The following is a 22,498-nucleotide window of genomic DNA, read 5'->3' on the forward strand; positions in this document are numbered from 1 at the left end:
CTCTTCTTATTCTTATCACCTTTCTCTGTGCCTTTTAAGTTCTATGGTGCCTGTTTTGAAGCACTGAGTGAGAGAGAGGGGTGGTGCCACAACTGCCTGCAGTGCGCACAGTTTATGTGCTTGAGTTTCTTCTGTGGCATAATAATGTCTTGTTTTTTATTCTTTCCTTAATCGGTTGTAACATTGTGTTTGCCTGTTGAGTATCTGCTGAGCTGATGTTTTCAGAGAGCTGTCCACAGTGACTCCAAGAATTCTTCTCTGAGCTATAGCTAATTTAGACTCTATTACCAAGTATGTATAGTTATGGTTATTTTTTCCTATTTGCACTTCTTTATGCTTACTGATGTTGAATTTCATCTGCTGTTTTACCAACCAGACACTCGGTATCATGAGATTCACCTGCAGCATTTTGTACATATGACTATTCTGAATAATTCTGTACAGACTGCTCACTCTTCTGCTTATACGTCCATGTCAGTTCTGGACACGTTCCTTATTGTTTGTGTCTGCTGGTGTGGCAGAAGAGTCCATGATTAGCAAGAACATGGCAGTTGCATGTTCTATTTTTTGTGGCAGAAAACTTTGATGGAACTGTACTGAAAAGTCTTGCTGAAAAAGATTCTGACAATGTGATAATATAAATGCCTGAAAAGGTGAACAGACAGCATAAAGGTTGTTGCTAGAAGTCATAGGTAGTTACGCTTCGGGTCACAGCTGTGTGAGAAGTCTAGTTAACATCAATTACAGTTGCTATGCTGAAGTCGACCAACTTCTTCAACACTTTGAGTGTATTTTAGTCTGTGTCAGCTGACCTCATGTAGGTACATCTGTTCTGGAATATTCTGAATCACTCTTTACGTTCTGTTGACTCCCTTGAACAGACAAACCTCCGTTGACTGGCAGTGGAGGTACAGATACTGTCTTGTGTGCAGACATGTACATCATGGAGACCTTTAGGATCTGAAAGACATTGGAGGTGCCTGCTTGGTGAAGCATCACTCTGACCATGAGCTGTAGTGTTTTGACTGTAATTCTGTTACATTTGTTTTTTGAACAAATCTTAGGAAATGAAACATTCTGCTTACTTCAAGAGGAATGTGTTGTCTGTCATGACATTAAATACTTCGGTTTTGTTTTGGTGGGAAACAGGGTTAAGGCAAACTTGATTCAATACTAACAAACTAAGAATGGCAAGTTCAACTGGTGATTTAAGAAAGTCAGTTGTTTGCACATCCCTGGTGCGATGCCAACACACTTAAAAGCTAAGTACTGTAACACCGGGAAGATTTTTTTCTTCTTTATATTTCCAGTTTTCCTGATTTTTATGGAATGCCAGTAATCTACAAATGTAACAAGTTGAATGAAAAAAAAAAAGTAAAAATTGTGGTTCTGGTATGTGGAAAACTGTTTTTGCACTGCTCACTTTATTTTTTGTTAAAACATCTGAGGCTGCAGTGGCAAGAAGATAATTTCTCCTCTTAAGGGAGAGCACATTAGAACCATAAAAGAAACATCATGCCATTGTTTGAAAGTCTGTCTATTCTAGAAAAGGACAGCTAGTGAAGTATTTAATTGATCTTTATATAGCTGTATATTTGGCATTGTCCAGCTTCTTTGGGAACTCCAAAATAGAAAAAAGTTGGACCTTCCATACCTGAACTTTTAACCTGAAAGAGACTATCTGTGGTTTTGTACCATTTTCTGCTCATCAGCATTCAGCAACACTGCAGGATAGAGGAAAAATACCGAAGCGTAAGAAAAAGATAAAAGGAGACTGGGAGCTGAAAAAAGATAAATGACTTTGCTGTCAGTGCAGTATAATGAAAATCAAATCAATGCTTGGCAATGCACAATTGCCCAGTAGGGCTAACCCCAGATGGTGTTTTAAGTAAAATACATGCCTTTTTAAATTTTATTCTTGTATTCCTATAAAGATAAATGACTTTGTTATTAGTTGATTGCAGGGGAAATAGATATCCCGATTCTGTAAAGTCGTAAGAATGAGTGTGACTTACATGTTTAGTGCCTGTTCAGTTATTGGCTTTGCCAATAATGGAATTTTGTTGTTGCCAAGGTGAGGTCTGTCATAACCCCTCTTTGGTTTGTTTGAGCTGGGTATAAAAAGATTCTACAAGCAGGATACACTCCCCTTAAAAGTGTAAACCAATTTTTTTTCTGCTAACGCACACACAAGGTATCTAGGAGTTAATGAGCTACTGCTATCAGTGTTAGTGTGCTCACCATGCTCACAGTCTTTGCTGGGCTGGCAGACATTGGTTGGAAGGGAAAGATTGTCCTGTGTGGCTCCTTTCAATAGACCCTCAGTGTTGCTGAGCTGCCATCTTCTGCCAGCTCAATGACACTGGTGGTGGTGATGACTGGAGGTCGTGCTTCCCAGTGGGGCCAGCTAACCTCTCCGTATGGTTTTATACCTCTGTGTTGGTATTTTCTTCTTGAATCCCTGAGCTAGCATTGATGCTGTCTTGATAATCTTAACCTTTGTAACTTTCATGTTTTTATTTGCTTCCAGACTTTCTGTTAGCTCTTCTTCAGTAGTTACACAGCTAGGCAATACCAGAGCTGGACCTTGGCATGCAGGCAGCTGAATCCCTGGGTGGTGAAAGCGGAGTTACTGGAGAGGGTTATAGACTATAGTGGTAGTATTTACATGACCAAGTTACATTGTAATTGAAAGTAGTATAAAAATAATTTCAACAAACTTATCAATTTCATTTTATCAAAAGAAACAATAGGAGTACCTTTTCTGTGTTATTTTCAAATAATATTAATGTTTCAAATTATTATGCATTGGCACAGTGCTGCACTGTTTGTGGGAAATGCACAATGGAAACATAATTCATTTTAGAATGTGCTTATACTGGAATCAAAACACAAGAAGGAATCCACAACAACTTTGAAAGACTTTTGCAAACTTGCATTTTGTTCCTGATTGGATCTGACAATGTATTTTTAATGAATGTAGTCTTGAACATCTGCAAACTGTTTGCAAGCTGGAATTTTCTTTTCGAATAGCTGACTGTGGAATCACAGACTCTGTAATCATGGATGCTGTGTCTCCACAGTACCTATTTGCAATATAATAATCATAATAATAGCAATAATGAAATCCCTTCCCTCCCAGTTAAAATTCAGTGTTCTGGGTAGTGTTTCATACCAGTATAGTGCTGTTGACTGTTTATTGTGACTCACAGATGACTGCAAATGGCCTCCAAACACCTTGTACAGCTGCGAATGTGCTAGTTTTCTGGGTTGTCTTTTTTTATTTTCAGATTAGTTTACAATGTACAAACCTGTTGGGAGCCCTGTTTTTTGTGTCCACAGATTGAACTTGGGTTCCTCTTGACTCTGTCATCACAAGAGTTAAATGAGACTGAATTGTTCACAGGGTCATATTGTTCCATCCATTCCTGTACTTTCAAAATATTTGTGTTGATATTGATTGTTGTAGATTTGAAGTCCTTGGTCCCTATGAATGCAGTGAAATGTACAGCTAGGAAAGCTACCACTGTATAAACTAGCAGGGTAGGTAACATACCCACTAAGGTCAGGTGTAGGCTCACCACTAGTTTAAATTGAGAGGCTGTATAGTTGTGCTCATGCTGTGTAATGTGGGAGTAAAGACATTGCAGAGCACTTCTTCAAACATTGCAGTGTTCAGTGTAGACAAACCCTGTATTTGCTTTCTTGGCTCAGTTTTATTTTTAAGCTGCAGGACCAAAAGGGAGTGAAGTGCTATCAGATCTTTTCCTTGCTATGCTTACTGGCTTGCTTGTGTGAGCGACCTAGTAACTCAATCTTTTTCTGTAATTCCTGAGCCCTCTGTGATCGAGGTTTTGCAGTTTGTTCCAAAATACCTGCTCTTTCTTGCATGTGATGAAGATGCTTCCGTTTTTACCTGCTCAAAGGCCACCACCTATTAAACTGCTTTTTTTTTTTTTCCATTCAGTACTACCCTAGAGCTTTCAGAACACCTATTGCTCAAGAGTCTGAAAAACCCTGCCATCTCAGCACCAATAACAAAGTAAAAATCAGCATTCAAAGAATGCTTTGCAGAGTGTGCAAGTGCATCAGTGAACCTTGGGTCAGAGAAGACCAATGGAGCGGCCTTTGTGGCTGCTTAAGGGTCTGTGATGTAGTGTCTGGATACAGAAAATGATGGAGAAGAACTTGGAGAATGATGGCTGTTCATCTGACTTACAGCTATCGCGCAGCTCATATTTGACCCCATTCCTGCATTGACGTAAAATGAATGAAGCACATCTGTTCTTTTTTAGAGAGAGATGAGTAATCCTCAGTGGAGTACAGTGCAAGTACAGCATGGTGATCCCTTAATTGGCACTGATTTAGCTGCCTCTGGAATGGAGAGTGGGATAGAAATGTCAGCAGAGCATTGTGTCCCAGGTCATTTACTGTGCTGCAAGTCAAGGCTTATTAGCTCAGACACAGCCCTGCCTCTGCTGTACACGTGTCTCTGAGCGATGCTGGATTGTAACACGCAGCGATGCCAGCGTGCCTGCTAGCTCCTCTGCACCATGCTCTGCTGCCTAGGAGAGCTCTCTCCTCACAAGCATAGTCCAGGCTGCTGCTGAGGTTGCTCATGTCTCCACGTGCCCTGTCCTCTGGAAGCTTACCGTTTTCTGAGACTGAACTCATTGCCCACAGGCCTTCACTGATCTTGTGGTTAGCTGGGTTTTTTTGCGAGTAATGAGGCCCTCTCATTTTGTTAGAGAGAAAAACAAGAGGCAAAGTACCCTATCAGTTGTTTACCATAATCTGTGACTACTAACCTTTTTTATTTTTTTCATCAGCAAGCTGAACACTGATCAAATGGCAGCTGTCAAAGTTGTAAGGCCTGTTTGGATTCCTAAGTGTAATGCATGGAGGCACTTGGGAGGAGCATCTTGCCGATTAGCATCTGTGAGTCCCTGAAATACAGCAGCTGGAGGCTGACTGTCTCTTGTAGGCTTAATCCTTTGGGGCATTAACGATGAGACTGACTGGTCCTTGAACCAGGGAACTTTTTAAGCTTTGACCTTTAATTTAAGGAGTCCATCAGCACTGTGATGTTGCAATCCAGCCGTGATGCTTCTCCCTGGGGTTTCTTTCTAGTTCCCTGTTGTAGTTTGACCCTGGCTGGCAGCCAAACACCACACATCTGCTTGCTTGCTTTCCCCCCCAGCCCCAGGGATGGGGGAGAGAATTAAAGGGCTAAAGGGAAAAGAGATTTGTGGGTTGAGATAAGAACAATTTAATAACTAGGAAGATTTTTTTTACTGTGAGGGTGGTGAGGCACTGGAACATGTTGCCCAGAGAAGCTGTGGGTGCCCCGTCCCTGGAGGTGTTCAAGGCCAGGCTGGATGAGGCTTTGAGCCACCTGGTCTAGTGGAGGTGTCCCTGCCCATGGCAGGGGGGTTTGGAACTAGATTATCTTTAAGGTCCTTCGCAACCCTAACCATTCTATGATTCTAACTAAACTACAATATAATTATTATTTTCCATATTAATAATGATAGTAAAATATATAAATGAGTGATACACAGTGATACTGCTCACCACCCACTGACCAAGACCCAGCCTGATCCTGGTTAACGATCCCAGGGCAGGGAGAGTCCTGAAACTGAAATCCTGGAAGAGATAAGAGCCTGAGTGTCTGAGAGACGGAGAGCTGACTGAGAGAGGCAGCTTCTGGACAGAGCCTCACCTATATACTGGGCATGATATGCAGGATATGGAATAGACCACTGCCCAATTTGTATCTCAATCCTAAACCTACGATCAAATCCTAGGCTAGTAATCCTGGGCTAGTAATTGGGGCTGTGCTCCCTCCCAGCTTCTCCTGCCCCTGCAGACACTGGCACAGCAGAGGAGCTGAAAAGCCTTTGACTGTCCTGGCAGCAACTATAAACATCAGTATGTTATCAGCCTTCTTCTCAGCACAAATCCAAAACATAGCCTCTCACCAACTACTATGAAGAAAGTTAGGTCTGTCCCAGACGAAACCAGGATATTCTCTCATGATTTTTTTTTTCTTTGCTGTGCCTGATAGGAAATGGCAGCTTTGAAGACCCTCATGGGAAAAGTGTAGTAGATATTTTAGAGGTGGTAGCAACAAGCTACTTGAGAGCTTTAGGCAAAACTGGCAGCAGAATATTATTGAGTGGTATTTGTATAAACATTTTTCTTAAAAGCTTCTGATAGTAGTTTCCTTCTCTTCATAGACTATAGACTAATAACAAGTTGAGAGCCTTCACTTTCTCTGCCTAGCTCACTCCTTCAATGCCCTTCTCTTTTTAGTGATTTTCCTGGATCCCTGTGGCATTAGTGACTGTTTGCCTGTTATGGAAGTCAAATTTTCAGCACAGGGACTCATGCTCCTCACTGATACTTTGTTGCAAATAATTGAAGTACACAAACAGGGGGACAAGATCAGGCCATTTGTCCTTCTCTTCTATTGCCCTCCCAAACACAAAGTCAAGCACCAGAAACTTTTGGGGAAAAAAAGAGTACTAGAAGTCCTGTTCTGATACACTGAACCTAGAGAAAGCTTCATTACAAAGTCCTTGCTTTATCCTTTCCAGTGTTTTTATCCCACGGAAGCTTCCAAAAGATTTTGTGTTTGTTCATGTCAGTACTTGCTAAAGTGCACAAATGCTCCTGCTGCCCATGGACGGTTGATATTGCCCTTGGTAGTTGCAATTAATGTTTGTGAATCTGGATACTTGGAGGTGCAAATCCTCCAGTTGTAGACACAGTTTATTCTGTGAGTACAGAGAGGATGAGAGCAAATAAAGCCTGCCATTTTAAAGGTTTACCTCGCGCTGTGCTGTCAGGGTACGTCTCATGAGAGGAGACGTTATCTTAGACTCTAAGAAAGTGTTAAAAAGAGAGAGACTAATGAAGCTGTTATATTGACATGGATGTCAGCTGGAAGCTAAGCAGGGGAATAACTTTCTTTGTCAGCTAAGGAAAGGGGAGGAAGGACTATTCAAACAGCGGTGTTCTCCCCCACTGTCAGCAAAGGAATATATCTGTGGATTCTGTTTTATTGTGCTTGGAATTAAATAAATTATTGTGGAAAAAATGCTTCTGTCTTCCTATTTACCTGATTAATTGGTTATTTAAGACTTAAACCTTTAGTGTGAGTTCAGTTTTGCCAGTGCTATGATCGCCATGCCTGCAGCATCTAGAAGCTTGGAAAGCCCAGTTTTCAGAAATACTTATATTTTTTTTCCATCTTCCCATGATCTGTTGGACTTTCTTGTTGCATTTTCTGCTAGTTAGCTTCCCGGACTGTTTTATATGAAAGGGTTTTAATTCTGTTTCTGCTCTTAGACGTGATCCTGTTCTAAATAAACTATATTGATCTATGCTAACAAGCACATCGGTATGAATTAAGAGATTAACTCTCATCAAATTGCTTTGTTTTGGGAAACTTGTGTGATAGTGATCCAGACCTAGTTTAATCTCAGCTGATTAGTTGACTGGCGAGCTGTCCAGATGTGAACCAGATGTGGTGTTTGAGCTGTGGCTGGTCAGAAGGTGTTAGCAAATAGCCTTTTGCATAGGCATGCAGAGGACATTGCTGATTAACTCACATCTTTCTAATAGGAAACGTGTCCCAAGTAGTCGAGGTTTTAAGTTGAGGAATATAATTTGAATGATAAAATGCGCAAAAATAATATTTCATAGTCATATATATCTAAGCATTTCAAATATTGGAAGTGATTTGCTTAATAACCCTGCAGGTAAACATTTTATAGTATTTTATTTTAATTTAAATGATTCGTATGTTGTTACATTAACATGTGTTATGTAGTTTAAAACCAGCATGCCTCAGAGTCTTGTTTATCACATTTGTCTAAGTTTGTATATGTCAGAGTACTTAAATTTTGCAGCTTCTTCTGTCTTAAGGTGCAAAAAGCCTGTTTGCCAGTTCAGATTCTTTCTGTATATATGGTCTGCCACTTCTCATATGTGTTTCTGCTGGCTGCTGGTTAGGCGGTTAATCACTTTGATCCCTGGTTGTGGCCTTGATCTTTCTCAGATGAGAGTCCTGAGGTAGGAATAATGTTATAATTGATTCAGCCTTTCTTTTTTACTTTCTCTATTTATAATTATAATTTGCCTTTGGGACTTTTTTTTTTTAATTCTTGTGTTTTACACTGAGATTGGTGTGCCCAGAAGGGGGCTGGAATCCTTCCAGCATGGGTTGGAGATGTTATTGATAGATAACTACCTCTCCTCTAATTTATCTTCTCTGACTGAAGCACTTATTCTGCCCATGGCTTTGTCAGAAGTGTTTGGATACTACTAGTACATTTAGCTTTTTTTTTTTTTTTGATTTTGTTCTGTGGATTTGGAGGGTTTTAAAAAACATTTAGAATATCGGTTGAGAGTCGGAAACAGAGTATTAATGAAGGGTTTTTTAGTGGATTTTAGTGTGTGTCCATACTAAAAATTTGATTTCTTGTTTCCCTATTTCATGGTTTCTGGATTTTGGTTCTACTGGCCAAATTGTTTGTCTCTTAGCTCCGACAAGCTTTTAGCCTAAAGGAACTCTTACTGTTAATATGGTTGCTGCTCTTATTGATGTAACCCGTTTTTGCTTCTATTATGGATTTTATACCAGTCAGAGCACAAAATTTCCCATGTGCATACTTTTGTCCCTCCTTAGGGCTAGGTACAGTTTTTAAAAAAGTATTGTGGGCTCAGTCAAGCACAATGCGGACTTGTCTACAAAGCGCTGAGTTTTCTCAATGCCAACAAGTTTTAAAGGGTACTTTAAAACTCAGCACCTTATAGGAGTAGTCTATTTACCTTTCAAACAGGTTTTCTGTTAAGTTTACATGTACCTTACAAGATAATATTCTGTGTTCCTTTTGCTTACTGCTGCTTTTGTAAGCTATGCATTGAGTAAATGCGTTTGAGCCCACAGATGAACGATGCTTTTCCTTTGCTTTTCTTAGGACTGCATTTTGTCATCTGTTCTCTTTATTTACTGCAGATTTTTTTTTTCTAATACCAATTAAGATTTACTGCAAACATATGATGAGTATAGTGAAATGTATCTCCACCAGACAATGGTTTCCACTATGGTTGGGCTGAATTTATATGAAACATGGAAGTACCAGTGTGCCCTTGCAGTCATCTTCATTGGATTGTCATGTACAGTCTGTCTCTATCTCCACCCAGGTTTGTTATGCATTGGACAAGTACATCACTTTACTTAGTAGCTATTTTGTAGGGTACCACTTTGTTGAAATATTTTAAAGTAATTTCTTTTAAGTGAATAATAAAATAGCCTTTCCCTTTAAGCAACAGTCTCATCACAATAGCCACTTGACAAGATATTATTATGGGAATGGTATGGTTCCTCTTAGATGCGAGTGAATGTGGGGAACTGCAGTTTTCAAAATGTCTTCTGAAGATGAGCAATTTCTGTTTTACAGAAAATGTGTTTTAGGAGTAGTAATTTGATGATTTATGATGAAAACATGATTTATCGGTTTAGGATGGTGAGGAATTTTAAATTCTGTTTCCAGCTCTTTCAGATTTTTTTATTGATATTAAGCCCATCTTTCTGCATCCTTCATTTATAAAATGGAGACAATAACTGTTCATTTCCCCCATGTTTTGCCTGTCTCTGTTTAGACAGAAAGATATGAGAGTAAGTCAACCCTTGCTCCTATTTAGGTAGCCAGCTGAGCACAGGGGAACCTCGTTGTCATATTGACAGCCTCTAGACAATGCCAAAATATAAATCAGCAGCTATAATGGTTGCAGATTATAATTTCAAATGAAATCATTCTAAGGTAACATCTGTGTGCTTGTGACAGAGCAGTCTCTAGCCAGGTGAAATCGGTCATGCTACAGAGCTGCTGAATGTTGTACGTCACTTTCTTTAAACTTGTGTACTTTTGTAGCTCTCTTGTTTATCCAAGAATAGGTGAAATATTATTTATGAATGATGTGCCATGTGAATGCTTTGACTATAAAATAACCCATGAAAAATACTCTGAATAAGAGAATTCTTTTAAGTGCCAATCCAATCTTGCTCCAACCAAAGGAAATAGAAGCTGGCATTAACCCTTGAGGTGCATCTACTGCAGATTTTTCCTGGAGGGAAAAGCTACTCTCACATCATCTTACCCCTAGTTTTGTGATACAGAGTTTTAATGTGTAATAGATAAATGATGTAAATCTTAGTTTCTTAAAGCTATGCTGATTTTTCACCTTCTACAAAGAACTGAAAGGATCCCTAACCACTGAGGATCTCAACAATTTAGACACTGAATTCCCCAGACTAGTGAAGTTCTTCCTCCTAGGTTGAAGTTCTGTTATGACTCAAGTTTATCTGTATCCAGTCTGTCCTGGTCCTCTCTTCTATCCACAAATGCGTTCTCCCATGGGCTCTAGCACCAGCCTGATGGGTGGCCAGGTGAGGAAACTGGGCTGCCTGGACACTACGTGCCTGGCTGGCATAGTTAGAGGGCTTGTCTGATAGAAAACGTGCTGTGAGATGAAATGAGCTCTAGGACTGATGGAAGGGAAGGGTTGAGGCTGAGTGACTGAGTAGTGGTGGGATGGTGGCAGTCTTAGTTGGCTGAAATGGCTATGAAATGGCATCTGTAATTACATTTGCTATACATTAGTTGTTAACATGTTCCCGTTCTGTCCCTGAGACAAGATGATACAGATCCTGAGTGCTCTAAATGAATCTTAATGGCCCTGTGGTCAGTGACATAGCTGGTATAGTATTTTAGGCCAGCTGAGCGTTGGTTGGATTTATATGCATGTGCAGCTCATTAACTTTCCAAAGTATTTTATGATCTCTGCTTAAGTTAGAAATTGTAGTGTGTCTGCAAGACAGTTTTGCCTCTTGATGGAATATACTGGTGCACCTTTGGCTGGAGCAGTCAGCAAACACTAGCATTTGTTCAGATGAGAAATTGATGAGGCAACTAGATGCTTCTCCCATGCAGTCATGTTTATTTAGAAAAGAGATGCACAAAACTATTCCTTCCCTCACCCTCCTTCACAACTCTGAAAAAACAAGGCAATATTTTTGCTTAATATTCCTCATTTTCCCACTGAGAACTGGAACCCCGGAAGTTTCTTTCACTTCTTCAGGATCATGCTTCGAGCTTTTATCCAGGAACACCTGCTACATCTGTTCAAAGCCTCTTTCCCCTTGCCCTGCGACAATGTTCAGGCACCCCTGTGCTTGCATTTAGTTTCCTGAGACACCTCTCTGCCAGTATAAGTCCCTCTGTGACCATTTCTTTCATCTAAACTTTATTTTTAGTGATGACTTCTCTTATTTTAACTTTTATTAAACCAGTTAAAGCTATCTTGAATTAAGATGCAAAGATGATGCTTGTTTACTTTAAAAAAAAAAGTCTACCCAATCTCCAGCAAAACAGTGTTTCCTTAGAAAGTATCATGTCATTGAATTCTTCCTGTTGCCAGCTGTCTTGAAAAAAAAGTCCTAAATTTATTAAAACATTTTTGGTTATAATTGTATCCAAAAAAGGCTCAGTGCAGTGCTGTGCGTGACTGCTCAGTTTAGAGAAAAGTAATCTCTTTATAAAGATGAGCTGTCCCTTCGGTATTCAGTAAGCACATTTCATTACCATACAGTGTCTTTTGGGTATTGTCCATGATGAATAATGAATAGGAGATTGAAACAAGGCATTTTTCTGTCATTTCTTCCCATTATCAAGTTTAACTATGTTCAATACAGGAGAGCTGATCTTTCACTACAGCTGCCTCTCTCGTTCTCTCCTTCCCTCATCAGTGTTCTAAAATTTATTGCATTTGAACACACAAAACTTGTAGAGTTATGCACTCATGTGAAGCAGCGCATACACATTCTTAGTGGAACTTGGCTTGTAGCTTGTTCGCGTATGTAGTGAAGTGTTATTTCTTTTGAATTTATCCCATTTAAGAACTCATTTGCAGAACTTGTTTGCTGAATTGACCCAAGGAGGTCACAGCCAAGACTATTGTGTCCAAACATCTGTCTGCTGTGTTAAATGTGTAATGTGAACATGTATTTATCTCTGTAATAATAATAAAAGCAATACCTGTGCTTAAAATAGTCAGTGAGCATAATAAAGATAAAAGAGATCTCAGATTATCAAGTAGATTGAAGCTTTTAAGTACAAAGGCAATGCATGAGTTTTTCATCTGAGAGTGTCACTTGCTGTAGGAGTATCATGGATCTTGAAATAAAAAGCACAAGAATATTTCCTCCCCCTGTATAAAATTTGTAAGTGGCTGCTCTGTTGAAATGGTAGGACCTTCTGAAATGCATTGTGTGGGGTTAAACATATGTTTAAAACTAAATATATGCGTAAGTGCTTTTCTGAATGGAGATTTTAAATCATCGTGAGTGCAATCCCAGGTGTACCAGCTCTGGGCTGAGCATCTGGGTATAGTCACATGGAAGACTGGAGCTAGTTTGGAGAGGCCTCCTAAGAACAATGCTTTATGTGGAGCCTGCTGGCTTTGAGGAGGGATTAAAGAACAAGAATTATTCCCAGGATGGCATTGCTGACACCAGCTGATGTGCAGAAACATCTGTTTCATAATGGGAAAGCACTCTGAGCTGCCTTAAAACACCTGACAAAGTTACTTTTAATTCTGCTTGAAGTCGGTGGGAGGGGAAACTATCCTTAATTGTGAATTCCTGTGTTGATACAAGGTTACCTAATCCCTGCTTGCCTGAGAAAACAAGAGTTAAGTTTGTCATCAGACTTTTGCTGGTCAATTTCCACACCTCATTTGCTCCCAGTCTGTACATTCAGCAAAATGTACCAAAGAAAAAAAAAAGGGGGAGCAGAAATCTAGACAGTAGCAAAATAGGTAGATGCCATTTTTTGAACATTAGCCTCTTTTCCTTGGAAAGATGCTGTAATAGTGCCAAGCTGCACAAAAGAGAGATTCAGGTCTCTAGTGGTCCTACAGGCCTATGTGATGTGACAGCAGTCAGCGCTGGGCAAAGGCTCTCCGTGGGTCAAGAGTACCTTTGGGAGTGGTTTTGTGGAGTCGCGTGTGTGGCAATGACCGTGGTATTAGATGGTGTGAACCAAGGGCTGCAATTATTATCGTCCCTGCCCACAGCAGGGGAGTTGGAAATAAATGCTTTCTAAGGTCCCTTCTGACCCAAACCATGATTATAGATGCATCTTCTCCTCTAGTCAGGAACAAAACTGGCCTTGTTGTACCTGATGCTGTGGCGGAGATACAGCAATGGTTACTGCTGTGTAGGATCTGCATCAGGATGTTTTCAAGATGCAGAGAACTGTTTTCATTATAGCTCATGTCATGTAAACAGAAGATCCAGTCAGTGGTCCTGCTTCTCATGATCTGAACTATCAGTGGTCACAACCAGAAGACTGCCATTTAAAAGGACTATTTTTTTTCTTTTTTTTACCTGTGCACTGCCTAACAAGGACTACTTGAGTGGTGATCTGAAAACATGGACTGTAGACATAGCACATGCTGTAGGTGAAGGTTGCCTTGGCAGAAGTGTCCCTCCCCCGGGGGCTGGATCAGTCATGTCTCCTCTGAAAGTCTGTCTAAAGCTCCTGTAGTTAACAGGAGTCATTCAGTTGAAGTCAGCGGGTGTTGTGTTAGGTGGTTAGATCCCAATGAGCCATCTGCTCTCACAAGCCTTCCCTTGCTAAAACAGAGGTGCACTTTATTCCCTTGGAGTAGGATTTCTCATCCAGTGAGCTGTGATCCCCTCAGGGCATCAGGGGAGGCAGTGATGGCAATTGGAGTGGTTTTAGAACATGGAAAAGATGGCTAAACATTTAAAGAAAAGATGTCTTGCAGAATGAATGCAGACTATTATATGGGATAATGGTGATCAGCAAACTTTAATGTTACAATAAATAAAAGAATAAAAATGTCTTGATATCAAGCAAGGTGACACTCCCCTAAAAAGATAACACCACTGTAAGAATGAAGGTTTCAAAGAGGCTGCACGCATAAAATAGGAGGTGGTGTAGAGAATAATGTCTTTAAGAGCAGGCTTCAAATGTAGATGTGGCTATTTAAAGTAAGAAGTGAGCTCTGGTGTATGGCACACTTCAGACTTGGAAGCCTCTTACTGTAACATCCTGATTTCTGCCAGGATGTCAGCTTCCTTAATTCCTTGGGGAAACAGGTTGGCAGGCTTGTGGCACCTCTAGCAAAGGTTATTAGTGTCTTCCTCTAATGCCAGAGGGAGAACACACTGTGGTTTTCTCTTGTCTTCCTTCATCTTTGGTGAATTCCTGCAGAGGGAGAAGGTCGGACAGCAGTCTTCTTGCAATTAGACATGTGTAAGTAATGGATTTTTACTTCTGTGGTCAAAATGCTGAATGTATTCCATATTCTTCCCACCTGCAAAGCAAAACTAAACAAAGCCTTCAGTTTTACCTGAAATATTTCACAGAAAGTGAAAAAATGACTGCAGGTTTTTCCTTGCCGTTCTTAATCCCTTTCATCCTTTTTTTTTTAAATGTACTTCAATTTTAATGGAAAAGAAAGAAAAAAAAAATTAGTGATTTTAAAATGTCAAAACAGAGCAATGTCAAATGTCAAAATGAGTTCTACTTTTTCTGAACTCATTCCTCTGTTTACCATATGCTGAAATTATCACTGGTCTTTGGTACAATGGAAACATTTTCAATGAACATACTATTCACCAGAAATTATGATGTTCATTGCTATTTATGGTTTGTACTTGTCAGAATTTACCCATTGTACCTTGTATATAGTTACTAATTCACATTTTTTTTTAAACACTCTGAAGTAATAAGTCAAGAATTTTGACCACTGATAGTTCAGATCATGAGAAGCAGGACCACTGACGGGATCTTCTGTTTACATGCCATGTGCTATAAGGAAAATAGTTCCTCTGCATCTTGAAAACATCCTGATGCAGAATTTTTTTCTTGTTAAGTGATAACTTTCTTTTTGATTAATAATTTTTATCTGCTGTAGACAGGAAGATTTTCTCATGCATAGTGGTTAATAATCTGACTTTAGTTAGATGTGATTTGTTCTAAATCTGTTGCACGTTTCTTGGCATATATCACAACTGTCCCTCACTGTGGGAAACAGCTCACATTTACAATCACATTGAACTGTTCTGGCAACCTGGTATTAAAAATATTTTTAAATTACTTTGACTTATTTTATGTAACAAGTGCTGAAATATTAGGAGAGACTACAGAAAATGTTGAATATGTACAAATTATTTTTGAAAGTACACTTTTAGTGCAACAAATACTTTTGACTAACTATAGAGAACTAGATTATTGATCACTTATAACAAATACCATACAAGTTTCAGGAATATTTTAGTATTTTTTCCGATAATGCTGACAAAGTAATTTTGAGAACTTGAGTTAGGTTACTAATATTTTTAAATTAATCCTTCAGGATTAAGTTTTTCTGTTGTACTATCTGAGCGTGGCTGTTGTATTGTCTTTATTTAAAGTTCTAATGAAAATAGTCCAGGGCTTCTGGAAAGGAAACAAGGGGAAACAACTCACATTTTTTCTCACTTTAGAAAAGAATAAGAAAAAATACATTGCAGCAATTTCATTTAGGATCTATAATAACTTCTTGCTCTGCTGTTTACAAAAGTGAAAATTATTTCCAGTGAGACGCGTCTGGTCTCCTCCATCAGTGGCTGTGTGGTGTAAGAACAACAGTGTCTTATAAATGTCAAAGTGGAGGGCTGGGTTGTAGGGCTGAAGGTGCAAGCTTGGTTACTCAAACTTGTGGTAAGAAGGAGGCAGTCAGTCTGGTTCCATTTGAGAGAGAAATTAGAGGTTTGGGTTTTTATTTTCTTAGTAGTCAAAACTTTCGTTGAAAGATTGGTAGGGGTTGCAAATGTGGGTGCAAAGGAGTTAAGAAAAAAACCCCAGAATTTGGGTTGACTGTGTGAACTTTGTTATCTTCATAGGTATTATGACAGTGTCATTACTAATATGATCCCTCATAATATTTTTCTGGTATTTTTGTCATTTATGCTGAGAACTATGCTGCATCAGGACAACACCGGTGTGCTGTGAATATGCTTGTTGTCTGAAGGGTCTCTACCTTCGTAACTCACAGACTTGGAAGATGCTTAGTGCAGGCTGTCAGGTGGCCACGAGGCTGAATGCCATCTTTGAATTCCCTCGCTGCGTCTGCCACCAGAGTTGCCATGAGATGCCAAGCAAATCACATAGACTGACACCGTCTCATTTAGTCACTAATCATGTGTTACTAATTTCCTTAATACCCAAACTGAGGCACCTGTGACCAGAGTCAAAGCTGTATACAGTCTTCACCACTGCAATAAGATGTAATGGGAACAGTGCTGTAAGTGTGTGCAATAAAACTGTTAAGTATACTTGACATTGACATTATGCTAAACAAATCTCATGTCTTAATCTTCATTCTGTTTTATTTACTTAATATAGAAAATAGGTAATATAGAAAAACTTTACAGTCTTTTTTTACTTAATACTCAGAATGTTCATATAAGATAAGGGAATAATATAATCCCCACTTTTTTGATTTGGAGGTAAAACATGGTCAGCATAAGCCCATACACATTAAAGGGCATCAGTATGTGAAAATTAGGGACTTTGATTTCTAGCTCATAGGTGCCATCCTTTAGACTGAACTCTGGACCCAGCTCCTCATATCATGAGTGGCACCTAAGAAGGTATAATCCAAAACAGCCAGACAGGTAGGCAGAGTGTCACAGACTGTCCCTTGTGGTAGCCCTCTGCTAACCAAGAGGGAATTTGCTGAGGCCAGGGGTAAGTCTGCGATTATGCCTCTAAGGTTCCTCCATACATTTCACATTCAGTGGTTGTTGGGTGAAAGGCAGAAGCAGACCCAGCATTTGAAGATGGCTGGCATGCTTCAGCAATGCCTGTTGCCTCAAAGCCAGGGAGACCTGGGCAAAGGCACGGGTAATTTCTGAACTATTCCAGCTTAGGGGTGACCTCGGTGTGAGCCATGCAGCCGTGGCAGTCCAGAGCTGTTCTGGACAGGGAGAGATGCACCCAGAGAAACTTCACAGGCAAAATAAAACTCTATTCGGCACTAGGCAGGTGGCAAATTAAAGTTTGTAGCATTGCGGTTTTTGAGCTTTGGTTCTTGGACTCCATCTCAGACATCACTAAATGCCTTTTCTGCATTTGCCAAAAGACATACATTGTAATGCAGTAAGTTGAACCTTGATTTTTTTTTTTTTTTCACGTGTACCTGTTTTTTTCTTCTCTTCTGTTCTCCTATTGCTTATTATGGACACATTTGGCCACTGTCAAACTGAATGATTTTTTGCATACTTGGTTGGCTGACTTTTTTTTTTCCCTAATTTGCTGATACAGTCAACTGTGCCAGTAAATCAATTATGCAAAATTATGTATAAAGGTTTAATGATACAAAGCAGTGTTCATCACAAATCTAATTGTGATTCTTACCATCCTTCCATAAACTAAAGGTTTTCAAATGTCTGAATTAGGATCTGTGTGGTTAATATATATTTTGTTAAAAAATATATTTAGTTTAGCAGATAAGGGAACATTTAATGTACAGGTCACTTAACTGTGGAAGGAAGCAATAAACAAAAATAGTGACTTGGAGGTGTTCAGATAATAGTTTATATGCTTTCAGGTGGTGTTTATGAGAAGTCTGCTTTATTACATGTCTCATTAGGTTACACTGTTGTCTGTTTTACATTACAAATGACAACTATGTATGGCTGATTGTGCACTGTGTCTGTAATACAACAGAAAGAAAAAAGATGAAGATGGATGTAGTAAAAAAGCAGAATAATGTGTCTGAATTGTGAAAACAAAGAGAGAGTGGGTTAAAACAGAATTGCCAGGTATAGTGTACTGAGGTTTGATAGCTGGTTTCCACTTGAGTAACTGAATGTGATTCAGGAAAAGAGGAGTAAAGCAGTGCTTGGTAGTGCTTTCAGTGAAGCTGAAAATCCCATTGGGTTTTCTTGGTCCAGAGCAGAGCATTTAGAAACATTTCAAAACTGATATTTCTGCTTCACGTTTACATTGATATTTTCTCATTTCTGCCCTGCTGCTTTCCTCAGAACCCTGTCTGGGATTTAATCCTACCACAGAAAGTATTAGCGAATCAGAGGTTATTGGGACTGACATTTAGTAGAGTCTTGTTTGTCAGGTCATTGTGGACTGCAGGGAGATACCTTCTGCTGCAGCCACAAAGCACACACTGCTTCCCAGTGGCCACGTTCATCAGAGCGAGGATGAGGAGGGAGAGCAAAAAGTGGCTCTCTTTTCTATCCCTTTCATCGTTAACAGTTCTCATTGGCTGTATGTCATCTTTGCACTAAGGAAACATTAAGGACTGTAAGGACAGGGATAAATAAGCTGGCAGTGCTTTCCGCTGCCTCCTTGATCGGGAGGGAAGCTGGTTGCATTTGCATGCTGAATTATGAAGGTGAGTTCTGTTCACTTTGGTGCTCCCCGTAGTCAGATGTGTGAGCTATTTTATACTGAAGACAGCAGTCTGTGGCTTGTATAAACAGCTTTAACTTATTGCTTTCTGAAAACAGAGGCCTGAAGCGGTCGTGGAGGTTTCAGGAATGTTAATTGTTTGTGTACATGAATGAGCTTATAAATGGTTGTTTTTGCAGTCTTCCATAGCTCATCAAGGTTTGTAACTGTGTCGCTGCCAGAGAAAAGAAAAGAGAACGGTTATTTTTTTTTTTTCTCCACAGTCTATTAATACTTTCAGGACTCTATATAATGTGCCTTTAATAAACCATGAACTTCTCTCCTACTGAGCCACTGCATCCTGCCTACATTCAATGTGGGCAGAGAACCATTATACTAATCCACTCTCCCATCATATCTCTAGCAAGCACATATAAGTGTTTTTCTTTGAATATTTATTTTGATGCAAAGAGTGTTAGGTCTTTTGTTTGGCAACACAAGTAGGAGACTGTGACTTCTCAACTTTGTAACCTTGATTGTGGAAGTTCTGGCTTTCAGCTATGACATGTTTTGACAAATGTATGACAGTCGGCTTTGGCTTTAAGAGAATAATCCTGCCATCTCACAACAACCTTAGAATAGTTCACCTCTGCAGGTAGGATAGCTTTAAAATGTAGATGCTGAAATGATAAGTCTTTTGCTTTGTTTTTTCACAGATACGGTTATATGCAAGACCTGATGCAATCCGAAGAGGATCGGGGGACTATGCTCTAAATATTACGAGAAGACTTATTGAATTTTATGAAGATTATTTTAAAGTGCCCTATTCCCTGCCAAAATTAGGTAAGGTTTACCCCAGAACATGAAGTTCACCCAGAGATGGGAGATTAAGTCAGCTTTTTTAAAGGACATTTAAGGCTGGAATGCACTAGATTTAAAGGTAAGGAATGTTTGGGTTATTTTAGAAGGATCAATAAGTAAGGAATTTTTCATCTCTTCCTTGCAGAGAAGGGAAGCCAAATTGTCCCCTCTCCAGTCTTGCACTGAAAGGAGCAGGTAGCAGACAGTACTGAAATTTGTTAGGCAATGGGAAGAGAACTTGAGACCTTTCACTGATAAGTGGGTTGGGGTTTTTTTGATGCTGTTTATTTTGGTCTTTACTTTCATTAGATAGCCACTGGGAGATGTTTGTTTTGTAATGTTTGTATCTTGATGCCTAAGCCTTAGGGAACAGAATTTGAAAGTATTTGTGGAACCTGGGAACCTGTAACAGTGCAAGACAGTATTTTTTAATACTGGTTTATGTGGTTTATTAATGGTGATTAGTACATATGCTTAATTGTATTGTTGCTTATTGAAAGAATTGCTGCGAACTTGCTTTGCTGCTCAAGTGACCTAAATGTAAAAGCTGTCAGTTCCTATTATTTTTTAAATCGTTTCTTCTCCTTCTTCCTTTCACCACACTCAACTGTACTCCTACACACTTGAATACTTTACACCATATTATTACATCCTCCCTCCTTTGGAGCATGTTTGATCAAGATCCAGTAAAGCCTGTTGCTGAGCAGCAGGAAGAGAGCTTGTATTTGATCAGAAGTGTTAGAGTTGGAACCACAGGTGATCCTCCCAGGAACTCGGGGTCTATTTCATTAAATCCCTTGCCTGCTGAGTAGCTTTATTAGTCTTACAGCTAACAGTGTAGGAGATAGATAAAGTAATTGATGTTGCTAGATGAGGTTGTTGCATGAATTTTTTATAAGAATGTTGTGGCATTTGTTTCTTGTCATCTTTAAATGATGGGTTACAGGCAGTGTTCTCCTGGAGAAATGTGCATATGTGTTAAACATGGTATCTGCATCAGACTTTCTGTGTATCCTTTCATACCTGGCTTCAGGTACATAACGGTGATTTCATAAAGGAAGTTACAGACTGACAGGTGCCAAAAATTTAGGAGGAAAAAAATAATTAAAAAAATTCCATTGAATATAAAGGACAAACAGTGGGACTCCAATCATTGCTTCAGGTAGTTTACTGAGGATGCCAGGTAGCAGCAGGCAGTAGTGGCTGTATCTGCTTCAGAATATCTTTCACAATTGCAACATATGGTCTTTCAACTCAGCGTGCTTCATGGGTTATCATTATGCTGTAGTATGTCTTTTTAAAAAAATCTCATCGGAAATGAGTATGTTCCAGTTTGGATCTCTTTGGGACAGAACAGAGGAATAGTCACAAGTAAAATTGTATTTTTTCATCAAATACTTGTAGTAAAATTGTTGAGTTAATATGAAAAATGGCTTGAAAACTTTAGTTATTCTGTAGTAATACTATAGGGAATAATTTGCAATTTGAAAATTTGATTTGCATATGAACATAGGTATCTTTGTTCTGAGTTCATCAGAACATAAGTTTAAGCATGTGCTACTAGCGTCTTTAAGCTGAAGGAGTGAATTTTATTTTTTTTTCTGAAAAATGGAAGGTTAGGGACAGTAGTCCGGCAGGTGAATAGAAAGACTAAAAAATTAAAACACTCTAGTCTTCCTATGATATTGATTTTGCAGTAGTATTAAAGAATTTTCTGAGGGAAAAGACAAAGCAGCATTAGCTACAGCAGTGTAAGGAGTGTGCATCAGGAGGATGCGTTGATACAGAAAACATGCCTGTGCTCTCTGAAGCCTTGGGACTGTCAACTGATGTGCTGCTGTCACCACTACAAAGGATTGGGTACTTCATTAAGGTTGTAAGAAAAATCAGGATTTTTTTTTTTTTTTTGGGACATTTCAGGAGTGTTTCATTTGATTTGTAAATGAAATGTGAAATGTCTTCAAGTGGGAGTGAAAATTGACGAATGTAGTCTAGAAAGCTTTTTAATGACAGTGTCAATTTTGTAGCAAATGTTCTATTTCAAATGTAGATGTTTTAAAGAATGAAAAATTTTGTTTATGTATTGTCCATTTCTAACAAGAATGAACTAAACCAAATGTAATTATTTTAGTTGGAAAGAAATTTTATATTTTTCAAAAGAATTCTGCTGTTGAAATACTGACCAGCTTATTATGCAGGAGCTGTATTGGCTACTCAGCGATGTGTTTAGTGTCAATGCTGGGTGCTGGGGTTGTGCGTGGAGACAAAGGACCCTGCAACCCTTGGTGAAGGACTTCCATTGTCTGCGTGGTCATCCATTTGAACAATCTGTATGGTGGATGTGGGTGTATCTGAGGACATTTAGGCTTCAGATGTGTTGCTATATCAGAGGGACCTGTGTTTGTTTGTTCACTTTTTGTTTCATTGAGGTCCATTTCCACAGATATTTGGCGTTTGAAACTAGTGCTTTTCATCTGAGATTGTAGTAAATCAGCTAGTGTTCTCTATAGGAACCACTTTCTTGTGACACTCTTGGCTACTTGACTGTTTTTGACCAAGCTTTGTTCCTGGAATTACATGAAGTCAGATGTCTGTGGTTGCTGTTGCCAGCTGTGGGCTCCTCTGGCTTCTTGGCAACCTCTGTTACCATTTGGAACTGTGGAGAATCTGAAGGAACCTTTTCGTCATCCAATGACTAAGATTTTTTTGGTCTTATGGCCTGTACTGTCTTCTGGATGTACTGGAACAGTAGATTTGTTTGCCAATTGAAGTGAATTCTGGTAATGAATGTGAACTGGGGATTTTTCTCATTTCACAGAATCACAGAATGTTAGAGATCGGAAGGGACCTCGAAAGATCATCTAGTCCAATCCCCCTGCCGGAGCAGGAACACTTAGATTTGAATAACCAATTTCCACAGTTAAAAGTTCTACTTAGCTTGTAGAGATGTGCTTGTTTTCCACATCATATTTTGAACTGGAAAGTGCTTGTGTAGGGTTTTAAGCTATTAATTCTTGTATTAATTTTGTTTCTGAAAAATACATCAGGTCTTTAGAAACCAGATTTTTGAAGACTAAAAATCTTTATAAATACTAGTTAAAATGAGAGGTGGATAAAGCCTTGGGTTTTATTTAATTGAA

General features: G+C 39.2%; 1 protein-coding gene across 1 annotated transcript in view; it reads left to right on the forward strand.

Annotated features, from left to right (window-relative positions):
* The window catches only part of LOC104469266 (thyrotropin-releasing hormone-degrading ectoenzyme), a gene marked incomplete at both ends in the record, with an annotated part of 94,101 nt that overhangs the window by 12,931 nt on the left and 58,672 nt on the right, over positions 1-22,498 (forward strand). Inside the window, one exon of the mRNA XM_010083715.1 lies at positions 19,214-19,340. Coding sequence (XP_010082017.1) covers positions 19,214-19,340 — 127 coding nt within the window. The remainder of the gene's footprint in view (positions 1-19,213; positions 19,341-22,498) is intronic.

This window comes from Pterocles gutturalis, unplaced genomic scaffold (assembly GCF_000699245.1).
Source record: "Pterocles gutturalis isolate BGI_N339 unplaced genomic scaffold, ASM69924v1 scaffold4440, whole genome shotgun sequence".
In the NCBI taxonomy this organism is placed as follows: Eukaryota; Metazoa; Chordata; class Aves; order Pterocliformes; family Pteroclidae; genus Pterocles; species Pterocles gutturalis.